The 17,723-nt window shown below is 32.9% G+C and overlaps 1 protein-coding gene across 3 annotated transcripts in view; it reads left to right on the top strand.

Annotated features, from left to right (window-relative positions):
• CSMD3 (CUB and Sushi multiple domains 3) overlaps positions 1–17,723 on the top strand; it is a 1,081,491-nt gene that overhangs the window by 977,813 nt on the left and 85,955 nt on the right. For all 3 annotated transcript variants that reach the window (XM_033843074.1, XM_019931944.2, XM_019931943.2), the window contains 5 exons: positions 8,501–8,581; positions 9,531–9,644; positions 14,122–14,310; positions 14,688–14,834; positions 17,470–17,658. In XM_033843074.1, coding sequence (XP_033698965.1) covers positions 8,501–8,581; positions 9,531–9,644; positions 14,122–14,310; positions 14,688–14,834; positions 17,470–17,658 — 720 coding nt within the window. The remainder of the gene's footprint in view (positions 1–8,500; positions 8,582–9,530; positions 9,645–14,121; positions 14,311–14,687; positions 14,835–17,469; positions 17,659–17,723) is intronic.

The following is a 17,723-nucleotide window of genomic DNA, read 5'->3' as shown; positions in this document are numbered from 1 at the left end:
GAGTGGAAAATTCTTATAAAACTTACGAAACATTTCAAAGGGGAAATATTGTCAGAGAAAAGGATGTCAGTGTCTGTGTGTGTGTGTTTGTGTGTGTGTTTGTGTGTGTGTGTGAAAATGTGAAAATCTTTACATAGAAAATACAAGGATGACAGAATGTAGGTAAACACATACAAAATGTGAATGTAGATTTACATAGACACTTATGTGAATGTATATACATATATTCTCATTCCAAATTATGTTTCACCTGATTTTTGTAACTAGGTTCTGAATCATGTATATTAAAAATAGAATTATTTTAGGAATAAGGAAGATCAAATATTTGTTTAGGGCTTTGTTTTTCAGCTGACTTTGGACAAGTTATCCTTTGGTTTCCACTTTCTTCAGCTATAACACAACGTGCTATAATTGCTGAGAAGATTAACGAGATACTGTATATATAGAAATTACTCCAATTACTGGCATGTATTAGGTTGAACCATATGAAATTGTTGGCAGAAATGCTGAATATTGACAATTTTGTATAGCTCAACCCATGTAAGTGCTGTCATTATCACTATCATCAACATTGCATTGCAGAGATGAAATGATTGGAGAGAATGAGTAATATACAGTTAGCATAGTTCCTAGGACAGTGTATGTTCAGTAAATATTCCTTTCCTTACAATATCTTACCTCACATATTAGTTTTTCTAATAGAGTATTTATATTTATTTATACTTATATTTTAAATTTTATAATAAGGCTCAATTGCCAGAGCTTAGAGAAGCCTAACATTTGAATCAACATCTCTGGCAATTTTACCCAAACCTTAAAATAACCTTGAAATTTGGAGAGGTAGCCAGGGGTCATGTTAAAAATTGACAGATGCCTTATATTCTACTAGCCCTAGTAGCATAATTTTCCTAAGCGTGCTTTCATCCTGACTCACCTTTTCAAGAATGCATGATGCCTTCATTAAATCAAATTTAAAGCTACCCTATCATCTGGTTCATTGATTCTTATTCCCCAGTTCCTACTCTGACTCCCATTAGATTCTTACTCTCACTGCCCCCTGAACTTCCATTCTTAAATGGTTTCTTACTCATCTTCAGTTCTTTAACTCTACCTATCTTAAGTCCCATTTCTCCTTTTCTTGATAATTCAAACTCATAGGGATCACTACCATCTTTTCTATGATTGCACTTACTCTTTTCACCAAACTTTTCAGAACTTACAGTATGCTGTATTGTTTTATATGCCTTGTGAGTTTAATAATAGTGAGTGCTTTTATGAGGACACAGATCACACTTATGCTTCTTAATCCTTTCATAGTTTTATTATTGACTAAGTAATTATAGTTTAGTCTTATGGTCACGTGTGTTCGATTCTTTTTAAAATGTTGTCCAATTGAGTTTATTTGAGCTGTCTTAGTGACAACTTTTAAAAAGGTGATTTTACAGTTATGTACATGTGTGCTCATCCCTCCTCACAAAAACAAAAAAGATGCCTGTTTTCAAATTGGTATTAATATAATTAGTACAATTTAATATAACCGAAAATATAATATTCATATCCATGGCTTGTATTCAGTAGCTATAGCTTAGTGCCAAAATGAGCTCTCATAATGGTAAAACAAAAACAAAAAACTGGTCAGGTCATTTGGTACTTTTTCATAAGTTAACCAGGGAGATAATTCACTATTTAACACTTAGTTTAAGGTGATTTAATATACCTACGCTTAGAATGGTTTACTACCCCACTCAGTTTTCTTTATATTCTCTTAGTGATATAATAGCTCCTTCTGTTATGCCCAAACCTATAAGTCAGAAGTGGTTTTCTTAGGACTTGTTTACTTATTTTATAAATTTAACAGATCAGTATTTTGATATATTTTCTTAAGTTCACATTGATTATTTAAGTTTTATTTATTAATATATTTTTAATATGTCTGAAAGGAGAAAAATGTGTTTTTATGAGATCTAGTCAGATATGTCTTTTATAAAACATCACCTTCATAAAGCCTTTCATGATCAAAAATAACATTCCTAAAAAGCTTTGGAAAATGAAAGTTCTATGCAATGAAGAAATAGGGCAGGCATAAATGTTGAGGCACTTTATCTCAGATACCGTATTTCTTTTTCATCTGAGGAAATCTGCTAGTCTTTCTCTGTATTACTATAACCGTAATTCCCTAAAGAAAGAGCTGAATTTTCTTTTTTTTTTTTTTGCGGTACGCGGGCCTCTCACTGTTGTGGCCTCTCCGGTTGCGGAGCACAGGCTCCGGACGCGCAGGCTTCGGACGCGCAGGCTCCGGACGCGCAGGCTTAGCGGCCATGGCTCACGGGCCCAGCCGCTCCGCGGCATGTTGGATCTTCCCGGACCGGGGCACGAACCCATGTCCCCTGCATCGGCAGGAGGACTCTCAACCACTGCGCCACCAGGGAAGCCCCTGAATTTTCTTGATATCTGCTATAGAGTCAAGATGGGTTTGTCTTATAATAAATAATAACAGTATTCAGTCCTAATCAATGACTTCCTGAAAGTAAATTACAAAAAACCTGTTTCAACTGCATGTTTTTACAGACACTAACTTTGTATAGTCACTCTAATAGCGATAGCTACCATTTGCTGAATACTTAATATGCCAGGCACTATGCTAGATGCTTTCCATGCTAATTTTTGTAATAACTCTGCAATATAAGTATTATTATCCCTATTTTAATAATTAAAGAACCAAAAGACAGAAATTTGTAACATATATAAAGCCAGAGAACTAATAAATAGAAGGGCTGCTGGGAATTCAAAATAGGTCTGTCTGACTTAAGGACTGACCTCTTTTTACATAATGACAACAATAACAGCAATCATAATAATAGCTAAACTATACTGAGTTCTTACCAAGTGCCAGGTAGTGTCCTAAGCTGGTATTATCTCATGCATAGATTATATTTAATGGTATGTAAACATAATTTTTCTTTAAAAATTAGCAATGATTTTCATTTTTATCAAGATAAGTCATCTCACTTTCTAGAAAATACCTCTCCTAATTACAACTTGGAACTTTGAACTTTTTAGTGCTTCTCTTCCCCAGGATCTACAGGCTAACAACAATATGTTGGTAGGTTTATCACAGATTAGTGTGTTCCTCTTTGTAGTTTCCAAAATGTGCTATGGTGATGAGAAAATAAGATAAGTTTATTGGGAATCTGACTTATGCCAACCACTGTAGTATAGCCAGAATATATATTTATTAATTTAAAACATAAAGTATCATTTTAATGCTTAAATCTATTATCCAGGGTACCTCTTTTTCTAATATCAGATATTAGGGAACCTCAATCATTACAGAAGATTTTCTTAGGATAATACAATTTAATAATATATATTATCCATTGCTTTCTGTTATTGGCACAGCTTCTGTGAATGAGTGGGTTGATTATATATTGAATTTCAGATTATTTTTAAGAAATGTATTTTAATATCCTGTAATACCTTTTAGGTCATCTTTTAAGGTTATATTGCCTTTACAATGAATGCTGTATTTGGGGACAAGTATATTTAACTCCACAAAGTCTCATCCTAAAAGAGACTACTGTAGATATAAGGACACATTTTATATAAAACATAAATCACCATTGCTTTGAACTGTGTGACCCCATTGCCTCCCACAACGTAAAGATCTGACCTCCTTTCATATTTCAGTAGATAGAGCATTGAGCTGATGAAATGTTTCATTGTTTGATTTCCAGAGAGCATAGGGGGTATGAACATCATACAATTTTATATATATATACAGCTAAAAAACCAAACTAGTAAAACTATAATGATGAAAAGATACTGCCATTTACTATTATTTAAATGACTACTTAGTGATTACTTAAATGACAAAAAGTCATGTCAAAATTGCTTACCATATTTTGGTATTTTGCTGTGTGTGATAAGATGGCATTTTTATTCTACAGTATCTCAACCCCCTCCAGCCAAAGTCCATCAGGAACATCTCTGTAGTTAAACAAAGTTGAGTTTATAGGCTCACTGTAATGTGTGGGACAACATACCATAAGAAACCCCGTGGAGTCTCAGTGAGAGGGTGTTAGGAGGGGCTTGTTATAGGATTTGGGCTGTGTAAGATGGTTCTGGAAAGTTCAAGGAAGCATGCTTTTCCTCTGGGTTGGGTGCTCTTAGAAAATTGCAGCAGTTCTATAATTGGGTATCTTAATTTTTTTCTAGAAGGTGGAAGGTATGGAACACACCTAAAACTATGATTGGCGTGGGGTAGCAGCATTCTCTCGTACTAGCTGAGATGGAGGAATCTTGGTCATATTGGTGGTTTGGATAGCGTTTTCATTTTGTTTTATGGTTTTTGTTTTGTCTTTTCTACGCTCAGACATGATTCGGGAAAGGTCTTATTTTTGTCTTTTTCCAACAAGGTCAAAGAGCTATCATGTCTGATGTTAGTTGTTAGTTAAATTGATTACAGTCAACAGTAGAAAATCATGGCCTATCAGTTAGAGCCAGGCCGGCTCCAAGCCAACAGCATACAGGGGCTGTGCTTTGTTTTCTTTTGTTTTGTTTTCTTTTGCTTTTTTTTCTTTAGTCTTTTCTTTTCAATATGCAGAATAAAGTGATGGTTAAAGAGCTAAAACGTGTTCCTTCATAGCCAAAACAAACCAAACTATGATAGTAAACAGAAAAAGGAAAATAGAGACTGACAAAGAAAAAATTGTCACCTCTGATGTGCTCTGTTATCTACTAATGTGCCAGGCAACTCAACCATGTAGAGAAGAGACCTTTAGCACATTACTTTTCAGACTCTAATGGTCTCAGTACTAAGGTAGGATACTTTCCATTAGCTACTGGAATATGGGGAAGTCACTTCATGCAAAAGATATTGGAATTTTCTTATGGATAATTCAGGATATTTCCCAAAAGCTTGTTTACTATACTTCTGTTTTTCCATCTCTAGGAAAATACCTAGTAACTTCTTGTTGATCCATTTCTAATGATCCATTCCATTTCTCTATCTCATCTCCAAATCTAGGGCTGAACATTTTCTCTTGAATTCAAAGATTCTCCCTTCTATAGGCAGAGAAACAAATGGATTATAAAATACTAACAGATAAAACGTGATATTTGTAAGTAATTTAAGCACCACTGAAACTTACCTGTATGGTTCATATCAATTCACTAGCAGACTTTCTCCAAAATGGAAAAAAAAATTACTAATTATTTTTTCTTCTTAATTAGAACTCAGATAGCATTTGTTTAAATGCTCCTAACTCTACTTTCAAGTGGAGCTGCTTAAAGTTATTTTACATAACTTTTGAAATAGCCTTACCAGAATTACATAACTGAGTATGTAATTATCAGTGCTTTTTCTCCTCCAAATCTTCCCCAAATCATGAAGTTATCATACTTGAACTAATCTGGGTCACCACTGAAGTACAACAGTGGTTATAGAGAACTTAGAATTTATAAGAGCACATAGAACATTTTCTTTTCCTCTGTAAGAAATACTGCATCCTTATTTGGCAGAAAGGTTGTGCACTTGTGCTTTTGTGGTTTAGAGAAGGAATGGCAATTTGCCAGTGTCCTGTTGTGTCTTTTTTTGAAGAAGCCTTGAATAGCTCAGTTGAAATGAAGTAGATAAAAGCAGCAGCATTCTTTTCTGGAATTGGGTTGGTTATTTCATTACAAAGAAAATAGGAAATGAAAAATAACCAATATATATTGCCAGAATTAAACTCTAAAGTGATTTTAAGAAGCAAATTTGTTGGACCAGGAACCAGACATCTGTACACATTTGAATGAAAACAGAGCACTGTTCAAATAATGGTCATCCTCAAAAGATACTGACATGCACTCTAACCCACAATTGCCTCTGTTTCATCCCATTTGCAATTTTAGAGCTAGAGTCTTCTTAGGGAAGACTATTTGTTTCGAGACTCTTTCCCTCCTGAAAAAAACCTATATTTTGTGTATTACTTAGCAAATATTTGTTGGATTATAAGTAAAGTGAAAGGAGCTTATTACTCAATTGTGAAAAAGACACATGAAGAGTCTCCTCCCTTATGTTACTTAAAGCCTAGATGGAGTCACAAATAGTGAAAAAGTAAGCTAATAAATGGAAAATAATAAATGTTGAAACAAGTCATGATATCCAGTTACAGGCAGAACTGAAACTTTTAAATTGTATCATCAAAATTTTAAATAGCATGAGTATGTATTTTAGTCCATGTTTTCCATGGATTGTTCTATTTAGAAACAGCTTCAAAGTGATGACCATTAATGGAAAAACTGCGTAACATAGATATTTACACATTTAAAATACACATTTAAGCTAAATCTGTGTTCTCTTTTAGATGAATCATTTTATTTGACATGCCATTCACCTTTAAGACACCATTGACTTATTTAATAACTATGCAAGGGCATCGTATCCTACATGTCATGATTGTATGTGCTACAAAACAGAGTTCTGTGATTAGAAAATAAGAGTAAAGGGTAGGAGGAGGTAGGTAGTGAAGAGCTCAGAAGATATGTTTATCCTGGTGATGTAAAACTGGGAATTGAGACACAAAGTCAGACTTGAAGTCAAAAGGATCAATGAAATCACTTAGGTGGAGATTGTAGGAAATTTGTTCGAAGGAAAATTTATTCAGAATTCAAATCTATAAAATTGATGAAAATAGAATTGCTCTTATTGTAGAGGAAGGAGGTACGGACATTACACCTCCTCACACCCTCCATGATCCCAAGGTGATCCCTTGTCTCTAGGGACAGTTTATAAAATGCTGATAGTACCAAAGAATGGAGAATAAGAGAATTTAGCTCACATCACCCACGTGGTCTTGGGAAAATAACACAGTATCTCTGAGCATCATCTTCCTCATAATAATAATTTCCAACCTCTAGTCTTTTAAACTCTCCAGCTGAGTTATCTAAGTCATTCTAAGCAGGTTCTACAGATGACAGGAGTCATGAATTCCTCATTGATAAAAATATGCTGCTTCTTTAAAATAAGATAATTTTTGATTAGCATGAAGATTAAAAACAAGTTTACAGGCAAACAAAGATCAGATAAAATGCTCTCCTCTAAAGCAATTATACTCCAATAAAACAATAAATAAATAAAGCATAATCTTATAAGGATTTCTCCCTGTAGGGCTCCCTGTATCTTCCTCTCCCCCTTCCCTTACCTCTCTGGCGTTTCTCACAACTACCTTTTACCTTGATAATTGTAATTTTTGCTCATGTTTCCTCCTCTGAATGCTCTTCTGCCAATGATTACCCTTCAGCACTGGAAAAAATCGTACTCATCCTTTAAAATTTATCTCATTCATTTCTTTTTATCAGAATTTTCCTTAACTAGTCTAGTTGATATTCCTCAGTACTCTCGTAATACTCTCACAATAGGGCCCATACTGAAGATATGGGCTTTGACATTGAAGGACATAGGCTGGACTTCTGGATAAACCCTGTACTAGTTGTGTGATCTCGGGCAAGTTACTATGCCTTTAAACCTCCTTCTTTTTATCTCCGAATTGAGGTACATAAAGAAATTAACTCCTAAGTTTAAGTAATAAAATTATGCATATAAAACACATTTTTCTTCAAGGTTATAACAGCGTAAAATGTGTTTCTTAAATTAATAATAGTATATTACATCTTTGAAGACAACTAGTGAAAACAAGGCTTTAACTAAGCAAACAGTTGTGATACAGATATCATATAGGGCCAGTAGTCATGATACTTAGATTCATAGAGACCTTTTTTCAGTGGCCTTTACCTTATGCCAAATAAGAATCTACCTAATCTAATGGGATGACCAGTTTAGAAACATAAAATTTAACATAAACATATTAATCTAGCATGGTGAAAGAAGGCTCTGGAGCCAGACTGTCTATGTTCAAATCCCAGCTCTGCCATATTATAGCTGTATGAGTTGGACAAATTCTTTAATTCTTTTACCAGTTTTTCTTTTATATAATGGGAATAATTATAGAACTCATTACATAAATTAAGTAATAAAATAAATAAAATTTTTGTGAGGACTAATAGAGTTAATATAAATAAAATGTTCATAATATTCCTTGGAATAGAGTAAGCCTTGAGTATTGTTCGCAATTATGACTGAATGCTAGTCACTTTGCTAGATGCAGGGGATTCTGCGATGAACCTTGGGAAGCTAGGCATTGAGCACATAAACAAACATGAGTGTATAATTCCAAATTGTGATTATGCCAAGATAGAAGCGCATAATCAGAAGGACTAGAATGAGGGTGAGAAATAAGGAGTTAAAAGGTAAGCATTCTTACCATGGGAAAATATTTAAGGAATGATTAATTTTCCCTCAATGTTGTAGCATTTTTTTAAATAAAGAAATAGTTGAAACTTGATAAATTCTACCATATATTTTTATTCTTATAAATAAACCTTATGTAATTTTCTTTTTTCACATATGTGAATATGTATAGCTGCTCAGAGAAGGAATAAACATTGTCTATTTTTATAGCCTATCAACTAAGAGTGTGTCAACCTCCACCACCTGTACCCAATGCTGAAATTTTGACAGAAGATGATGAATTTGAAATAGGTAAAGTCTGCTAAATTACTTTCAAAGAAAACATACTGTTAGCAGAGGTATTTACTTTAAAAGAAATAAGAATAAAGAATAGTAGCAGCCTGTCTTAGACCTTCTTTCCCTGGATCAATGGGGATTGTTTAGAATTCTTAAGACTGGGTAACAATGAAAAGAGGAAAGGGAGTATTAGGCAAGAAGAAAGAATTCTGTATTTCCAGGAGGTACAGTTAGAAAACAGTGCAGGAATTTGAACCGTATAACTATTCTGGTAGTTCCTTCCAAAGTATTATTTTGCTACCTTCCAACACTGTAGTGTTGAATTCAGGCATAAACCTGATGTGTATAATGAAGGATATGTAGGGTGTATTAGAAGACATGTTTTATTTCCATGTCTCTGAAAACAATTGGTTGGTTATGCTCAATTTGATCGTAAATAAAGTCCTTTTAAAACTTGGTTGGAAATTTAACTGTAATAATATCTAATAGTTTGAAAAATTATGTAAGAAAAGAAGACATCCTAATGTTATCATAATAAATTTTTATCATTATTTTCCTAGTAATATTAATATTTGTTGAGAAATGTAAGAAAACATCAATGACCAATGTACATCTAATCTTAATAGCAATAACTAGGAATCTCCTTTTAACTGCTTGATATATTTTTAATGAATATCTTACCAGTACCAACCGGATTATACTGTTGCTTATATCTAACCAGATTGTCCCAGTACAGTCTTACTTGTAGTTTATTATTGGCTTCAGTTCTGATTGGTCAGTGCTTATGACATACTAGTAGTTCAATATTTTGAATGTCATCACTGCTTATAACTAATAGAATTTTTATATTGATTGAAAATGACTGAAAGAAAAAATATTCTAATTTTATATTGAAACATCTGTTTATTTTAACCATTACCTTGTTGCTTATCAGAAGCCCCTTCTGCATTTTTTTTTTAAATAGGTGATATTATTAGGTATCAGTGTCTTCCAGGATTTACTTTGGTTGGTAATGCAATTCTGACATGCAGATTAGGAGAACGACTCCAGATGGATGGAGCGCCTCCAGTTTGTCAAGGTACCAATTCTTATGATTATTTATTTCTAAATATCTGTTTTATGTTTAATTCAGTACTAGCAAAATAGAGAACAATCTATTTTTTGTAATTATATATTTAACTGACAATAATGTTAGATATTATACAACTCATAAGTGGTATTTTTCATTCCATTATTTCTCAGATTTAAGTAAACATTTTTAATTCATCCAAGGCTTAATTTTTCTAGTTTATCCCAAACTCAATTCAATCTATTTAAATTATTTTTGCTGTGAGGAGTGGAAATGGAGGTAGAAAGCAAGAAAAATCACTTTAAATAAAGATTCCAAGGTTGACTGCAAGTAGTTTCTATTCTGACCACTAGAATCATTAAACTTTTTTGAGCACCTGTTAAGAATGAGGATCTGAGGGAAAAAACAAACAAACAGAAAGTTGTAAATGGTCCCTGCTGTGAAAGCAACATGGTGTAAGGGATATGACAGCCATACAGCTTGTAGCAATACAGTACTAAGGAAACAGGCCAGGGAGCTATAGAGTCACATAATTTTAAACTGTTTGTAGGATAGGGAAAGCTTGATGGAGGCATTGCTCCCTGAGTCATAGGTTCCAAATGAAAAGTGATACTTACTTTGGTAGAACTAAGATAGGGAAAGTGTGGTCCAAGTGACAGAGGTATATGCAAAGACACAGAAATGAAAGACAGTGAGGTACAGACTTCAAGGCATTCACTATGTTATAAGGGCAAGACCATGATGGATCTTGAATGATGTACTGGGATTTTGATGTTCAGGAATCATGTATTATTAACTTGTATAGCTCCTAGGGCCCGTAACAGTGCCTAACACATAGTAACTAATTATAAATATTGGTTAATTTGAATAAAATTGAATTGAACTTGATTATACATCTCCAGATTTTCTTGGATTACTTCCTTCACTGGGGTTTATTCTTGAGAAATAGAAATCTGTTTTATGCAGTATCTTAACTGTTACAATGAGCCTAAAACAAATATTCTGTTTATTATTACAAGCATGCTGTAAGTAGGAATAAATGTTTGATTTTTCTACCTCACTGGAATCCTTACAAGAAGATAGAAGGATTTTCATAAAGGGCTTTTACAGTATCAAAAAGAAAGACATGTTTGGAGGTATAACCAGCAACAATATAAGAATTTTCCTTGCTCTTAGTCAATGATTTTTATAGGCCATCTTAAAGTTGTTTGTTTATTCTGAAGTCTACCACCTTTACTCCTGAATGAACAAGCAATTACATACCAGGACTTCTTCCTTAACCCAGTGTATAAACTTCATTGTGAGCTCTTGGAGAGCAACACTTCTTTTTTATATATCTGGATCCCAATTCAATATTATATTTAACTAAAAATACAAAACAGTTTTGTTATTTGAGTCCCTCATCTCTCAGATTTTCAATATCATATTTCTAAAATCAGAATTTCCTGTAGATTAGTAAATGTGTTTCTTCTTATTCTATCTGCTCTGGAGAATACAAAAAAGGATGATCAATCTTTGTCTCATAATAACACTATGGGTACTAGCTAAAAGTTAATTATCCCTCAGAATGAGTTTATGCAGCATTACTATATTAATTAATTGACCAGACACTTAAGCTAAAAGGCTGAGTTAAAATTTTGTTTGAGTTAATTCATAATCCCACTAAAAGACTGTCATTCATTTGGAATCTGTTGTAACTAATCTATACTGTTTTTAGTCTATTTTAAGTTATTTGATTTTTTCACTTTTCCTAAAAGAGGCTATATCATTTTTGTTATTCCTCCCTGGATCCTCTTTACTTCTTTATATCACACTTAAAACATGGAAAGCAAGTCTAAATATGGTGCTCTTCAAAGGGTTTGATGTAAATTAAATATAATAGGTGACTACAGATAGTTAAAAACATGGGGTCCATCTAGCTGAATGTGTGAGACTTTCTGTACTTTAAACTTTCTGGGCATTAGTTTCCTCATATGCATAATGGGGATAAGAATTGTAGACATTTCTTAAGGTTGCTGTGATAAGTAAGTGATATAATGAAAAAAAGGTGCTTAACAGTATCTAATGTACACATATTTACTCTTGATGATTGTCTTACTCTTGACGTATGTTGGTTAGTGTAAGAATAGGTTAATTTGTGTATTTACAGTAAATTATATTGAATCATACCAGTTTTTCAAAAGTAATAGGGAATATTTGTTCAATTGAAAACATTGGGACCATTAAGATACAGCACCTGCTTTTCAATAACAATAGCCTAAGAAGAAAATCAAAAAAACGATGAAATGATAGCCATAAAATTGCTAACTGCAATAACAGAAGCATACATGACAGAGGTACCAAGAAGAAAATCAACAGTTCTCCTTGGGTTGATGGAGGAGAGGTTCAGGAAGTGTTTGTTTCACAGAGGATGAGACTTGATCTGGGTTTTGAGATGTGCTAACATTTCAAATGCATCAGACAAGAGTAAGACTTTGAAACAGAAGCACTAATGGATAGGCTGAGTTCAAAAAAATTCTAAGTCATCCAGTATGTTTGGAGCATTCTGTTTCAGAGGAGGAGCTGCAGAAAACAAAGCTGGAGAAGTAGGCAGGGACTGAAGTTGAAGGGCTTTGAAGGTGCTGAATGGCTTTTAGTAAGGGAATAACATGTTCAGTAACCCAGTTACTTACTTAGTTAAATATTTCAGAAGTATTAAACAGCAGGGCACACACAACAGAAACCCTTTCTTAAAACTTACTTCAGTTTGTCATATGGTTATATATCTTTTATTTCAATATGCCATAACTATATATTCACTAATGTTCTTCATCTTTGACTCAAGTTTTCCATTCCATTTCTAGCCTTCAAGTTTCTTTGTTTGTTTATTTATTTTACATATTTTTCATTTTGTGAAAAGCAAATATCAGGTTTCTCTATTTTTTTTTAAAATCTTGAAATCACATCCAAGAAGCAAATGTCTCAGATTCAAATAAGAGAAATAGAAGTTTAAAAAAAAAGAAAGGAAACAACTCTTAGATTAGCTATACTGTATTCTATAGTAAATGTTTAAATATCTGTATATGAAGTTATGGCAGTTATTTTCAAGTTATTTCAAGTTATTAACTTGATTAAAGAACAATCATATGTTGCCATAATTCACTATTTTACTTACTCTTTTCCATCCCTATACTACTTGAAGACTTTATAATTCAAAATATTTCACGTCCTTCCACCCTGGAAGTGACAAATATATAAATCCTTCATCTATTCATCTGTATTTTAGCAACAGTATTTGGTATTTTGAAGCCTAGTTTATTTGAACATACATTGAGAAACAAGGATGTACGCAGTAATAACATTCAAAAATTGGTCCAGGCTACATTTAAAAACTATTTATCAGTGATATACATAGGACATTTTACTGTAGTGGCTACAGTGGCTTCCAGGTAAAAAGTTCTATATCATATTGAACTAAATCCTGTTTGGTATATATTGGTTTACTTCTATACTGTTTGGGCTATATTGAACAATTCCAATACTCTTCCCACACCATAAAACTCAAAGTCTTAAGGAAAAAAATAGGGCTGAAATGGCACCATTTGAGTGATAAGGATTTGATCATCTTGGTCACATTCTCATTCCAAATGCAAATTTAAGTATATGTTTATATTATTTGGTCCAATGCATAATGCTATTGAGGCCAACAATTAAAGTATAGTAGTTTACTATACCTTGGAGATACACACACACGTGCACACACACACACATTCTCAGGATGTACAGGAGAGGTACTGTTATGAAATGAAGAGCTGTGCTTTGTCTTACACTTATGATCTGGAAATAGCAGGAAGAACTGAAAGGTAACTGGTGACCCAAAATTGTGTTAAATCCTCGTGGCTTAAGCATATTCATGAGATTAGAAGTAACTTTGCCTGGAATGAATACTCTGAGATGGGGCAGTTTCCTGTCTGTCCTCACATACCTGAGTGAGTTAAAGTTTGAGAACAGAAGAAAAAGTAAGGAAGGAAAAGGACAGGGTAAAGACATAGGCAAGAGAGGCAGAGGGGAGAAAACATAAGAAGATGAAGGGAAATAGGGAAAATAATATAAAGAAATAGAAGGCAATAAAATGCCTTATCTTTTTATTATCTATGTATTTATTGTCCAGAAAAATAATGTATCTTCCATGTAATACTAAAAGGAAATTAATACCATAAAATTTTAGGTCATTCCTCCATATTTTGAACTGCAAGCTTATTATACAAGTTGTCTTTTTATACACATAGCTCAAGATATTATCTCCTTTATTGTTATTTAATATGAAAACATTTAAAAACTGGGTATTTAATGCAATTTTCACTTAAATACATTTCAATTAAAGTATTGAAATGCAACTTTAAAATGCAACTTTCAGTATTTAAAATGCAACTTTCAGTATTTAAAATGCAACTTTCACTTAGGTCTAAAACACTAGCATCATCTAATGGTATATAATTTTTGACAGTGCTCTGTCCTGCCAATGAATTACGCCTGGATTCTACGGGAGTCATATTGAGCCCTGGATATCCTGACAGTTACCCAAATCTTCAAATGTGTACCTGGAGCATTTCTGTGGAAAAAGGATATAATATAAGCATGTTTGTAGAATTCTTCCAGACAGAAAAGGAATTTGATGTTCTTCAGGTGTATGATGGTAACCATGGGTTATATTTACTGGATATTCATAAATTCAATTCAACTGCTCTAATTATACTTTCAGACCTTCAGTAGAAACACTGCTTATATGATTTTATTTTATCTTATGGGTATTTTTAGAAGTATCAACATCAAACTTACCTATATACCATATGAAAATTGTAGTTAGCTTGATTATTATGTTATAAATTGTATCTGCTTCAGCTATGGAATTAAAATGTTTAAACAAACATTTTATGTTATGTTTTAAGTTATTATTGATGAAGTAAATTGGTTCTGGATTAATTTCACCATATTTAATACTATTCTAAATATATAAAATACTAAAGATGAATTATTCAGTTACACCTAAATTGTATTATTTTCTTTCTGAAGGACCAAATATTCAAAGTCCGGTGCTTGTTTCACTCAGTGGGGATTATTCATCTGCTTTTAATATAACAAGCAATGGTCATGAAGTATTTCTTCAATGGTCAGCAGATCATGGCAATAACAAAAAAGGCTTCCGGATAAGATATATAGGTATGTGATATTTATAACTTCAGTACAGATCTCACCTACATCTTCAGTATGGTTGTGATTAAAGAGCACAGACACATACACTATTTAATTAGGTATGAATTTAAATCATATTTCTTCCATTGATGTTTCTTGAGCAATTTATGTAACATCTCTATGCCTCAGTTTCCTCATTGTAATGATAATAATGCTATGTCTTTCATATAATTTTGAAATGATTAAAAGGACTTAAGTTATTTATGACTTATCTAAGTTAATTATAAATTAAACTCTGGGGCTTCCCTGGTGGCGTAATGGTTAAGAATCCACCTGCCAATGCAGGGGTCCGGGAAGATCCCACATGCCATGGAGCAAATAAGCCCGTGCGCCACAACTGCTGAGCCCACGTGCCACAATTACTGAAGCCCATGTAACTAGAGCCCGTGCTCCACAACAAGAGAAGCCACTGCAGTGAGAAGCCCACGCACAGCAACAAAGAGTAGCCCCAACTCGCTACAACTAGAGAAAACCCGCACGCAGCAACGAAGACCCAGTGCAGCCAAAAATAAATAAATAAATGAATAAATAAATTATTAAAAAAAAATTTCCAGCCAAAAAAAAAAAAATTAAACTCTGATATTTTAAGTGCTTTATTTCCCAGCAGAAATTTCCCTTGAACTCTCACAAAATGTTAATAGTGTTGCTCAGTTGTATCTGATCTACTTAATATATATAACTCCTTTAAATGAGAAGTTTAAACAAAAGATAAACATACAGTAGAAAAAATCTTTGTCTTCACTCTTGCCCACCTATTTATGATACTTGCTAAAATATATTAAATATTAAAAGAGAAAATGATGAACACATCACTTAGAAACATTTAGTTTTAAAAAAATGTTTTGTCATCATTGCTTTTCATTGAGTAATATCTAGAAAGATGTAGGCTGAAAATCCTTCTTGATATCAAGATGAAATAGCTTTTCCTATATGCCTTCTTGTTTATAAGGTCTACTAATACTGAGACAATAATTTTCTTGTTAAGTGTACATAGTTTTCCATTATGCAAAGTTTATATCCCTTCTCTTTATTGCCATCCTAAATCATGTCAGATGCCATAGGTATGTGCTCAATAACAGAATACTTCAGACCCAATCAACCATCTCTATATCTCCAGTGTTCAGACCATGTCTCCCCAAGCTATGGGTCATTGCTAATCAATCCTACTGAAAATTACTTTCTTAAATATTTTATAGATTATTCTGACACAACAATTGTAGACATGGGCTTAAATAAAATTTTGAATTCCAGTTGTAAAGATAAACTCTTGAATTTTACTCATTTATATAAATTTACATATATGTATGTTATGTGCAAATACCATTTTTGTCTACTTTGATTTTAAAACTATAAGGTGATAATTTGCCTTTATCAGCAATTTGTCTTTTACATATTAGAAGTAACTTGTCACTGACATTATAAAATGTTTACAAGTTTTATCCTATAATAGATATCTATTAAATTTGAAAAATGTTATTAGGCATGCAAAGGAGAAATGTTTAAAAATTTAAACATACGCCCAAGTCATTCTTGAGGTTTTTCATATTTGAATGTGAACTTTGTAAATGTCTTTTTATTAAAGTTGTGCCAGACTGTATTTAAAAAGTCAGAATGTTAAATTATATTTTTAATAACCATAATAACTTAAAGGGAAATCATTCAAATCCAACAGTTATAAGCATAAGTTCACTATATTAAAGACTAATCCTTATTTATGTTGATATTCATGACAAAGTTAGATATAAATGTAATGAAAACATCATTTTGGCCCCAAGAACAGCTTGACATATTGAATATAAATTTTTCCTTTAGAAAATGACAGGTTATGACATATATATTCTAAGTCCAATCTATTTCTTACTATTTACCACTAAAGTCTCATTTTTTCTCAGATGAATACATTGAAGTTTCAGTTTCAAAGGGTAAATGGATCCTGCCAGGCTGAATAGTTTCAAAAGTACATATATATGAAAAAGCCATTTCACGTTATCTTTTGACATTCTAGACTTCAGGAGATGAAAGAAGTTTTATTTTATTGGCATTTTTTATCACCATATATAAGCACTCTTGGCAGCATGGAAACTCTTTAATAAACTGGAAGAGAGGATTATGGAATGTGGAGGGACTATTTTAGACATCCACCAAAATGAAATGCATGAACTAACATGACATAGGTGTCTGCAGGTAATTTCAAAGTGACATGTAAACAACATGCTCTAAAATATTGCTACTAAACTGTGGCATTTAGGCCCTTCAGATGACAGGAAATACCAGTTCCAAAATTCAATAAACTATTTTTAGGGCTTTTGAACCTCCAGGGTATTAAGAAGGTATAATGTATTTCAATTAGGAGACATCTCCAGTGACAATAAGAATCAGAAGAAAGCCCAGAAATAGTTATGTCTCCTAAAAGTTATGTCACTAGATTGTCAAGTGGATGGAAAATAATATATGTCCATATGAAGTAAAACTCACGTAGATGGCAATTGAATTGGCCAATTTTTATGAACTAGTATTTACTTTAAGGTTTTTATAACTCTAGATTGTAAAGAGTTTCTGATTCATTAATTTTATATGATTTTTATTTTTTTCTTTTAAAAAGCTTTCTACTGTAGTACACCAGAATCCCCACCTCATGGATACATTATCAGTCAGACAGGTGGACAGCTTAATAGTGTGGTCCGCTGGGCCTGTGATCGAGGATTCCGACTTGTTGGGAAAAGCAGTGCTGTGTGCAGAAAGTCTTCCTATGGGTATCATACATGGGATGCACCGGTCCCTGCTTGTCAAGGTGAAGTATATTAACCAGAAATGTTACATTAATAAAAGATTAACCCCGTTTAACTTTTATTTGGA

The sequence above is a fragment of the Tursiops truncatus genome, chromosome 17, assembly GCF_011762595.2.
Source record: "Tursiops truncatus isolate mTurTru1 chromosome 17, mTurTru1.mat.Y, whole genome shotgun sequence".
In the NCBI taxonomy this organism is placed as follows: Eukaryota; Metazoa; Chordata; class Mammalia; order Artiodactyla; family Delphinidae; genus Tursiops; species Tursiops truncatus.
This window is presented reverse-complemented; position numbering and strand designations above follow the sequence as displayed.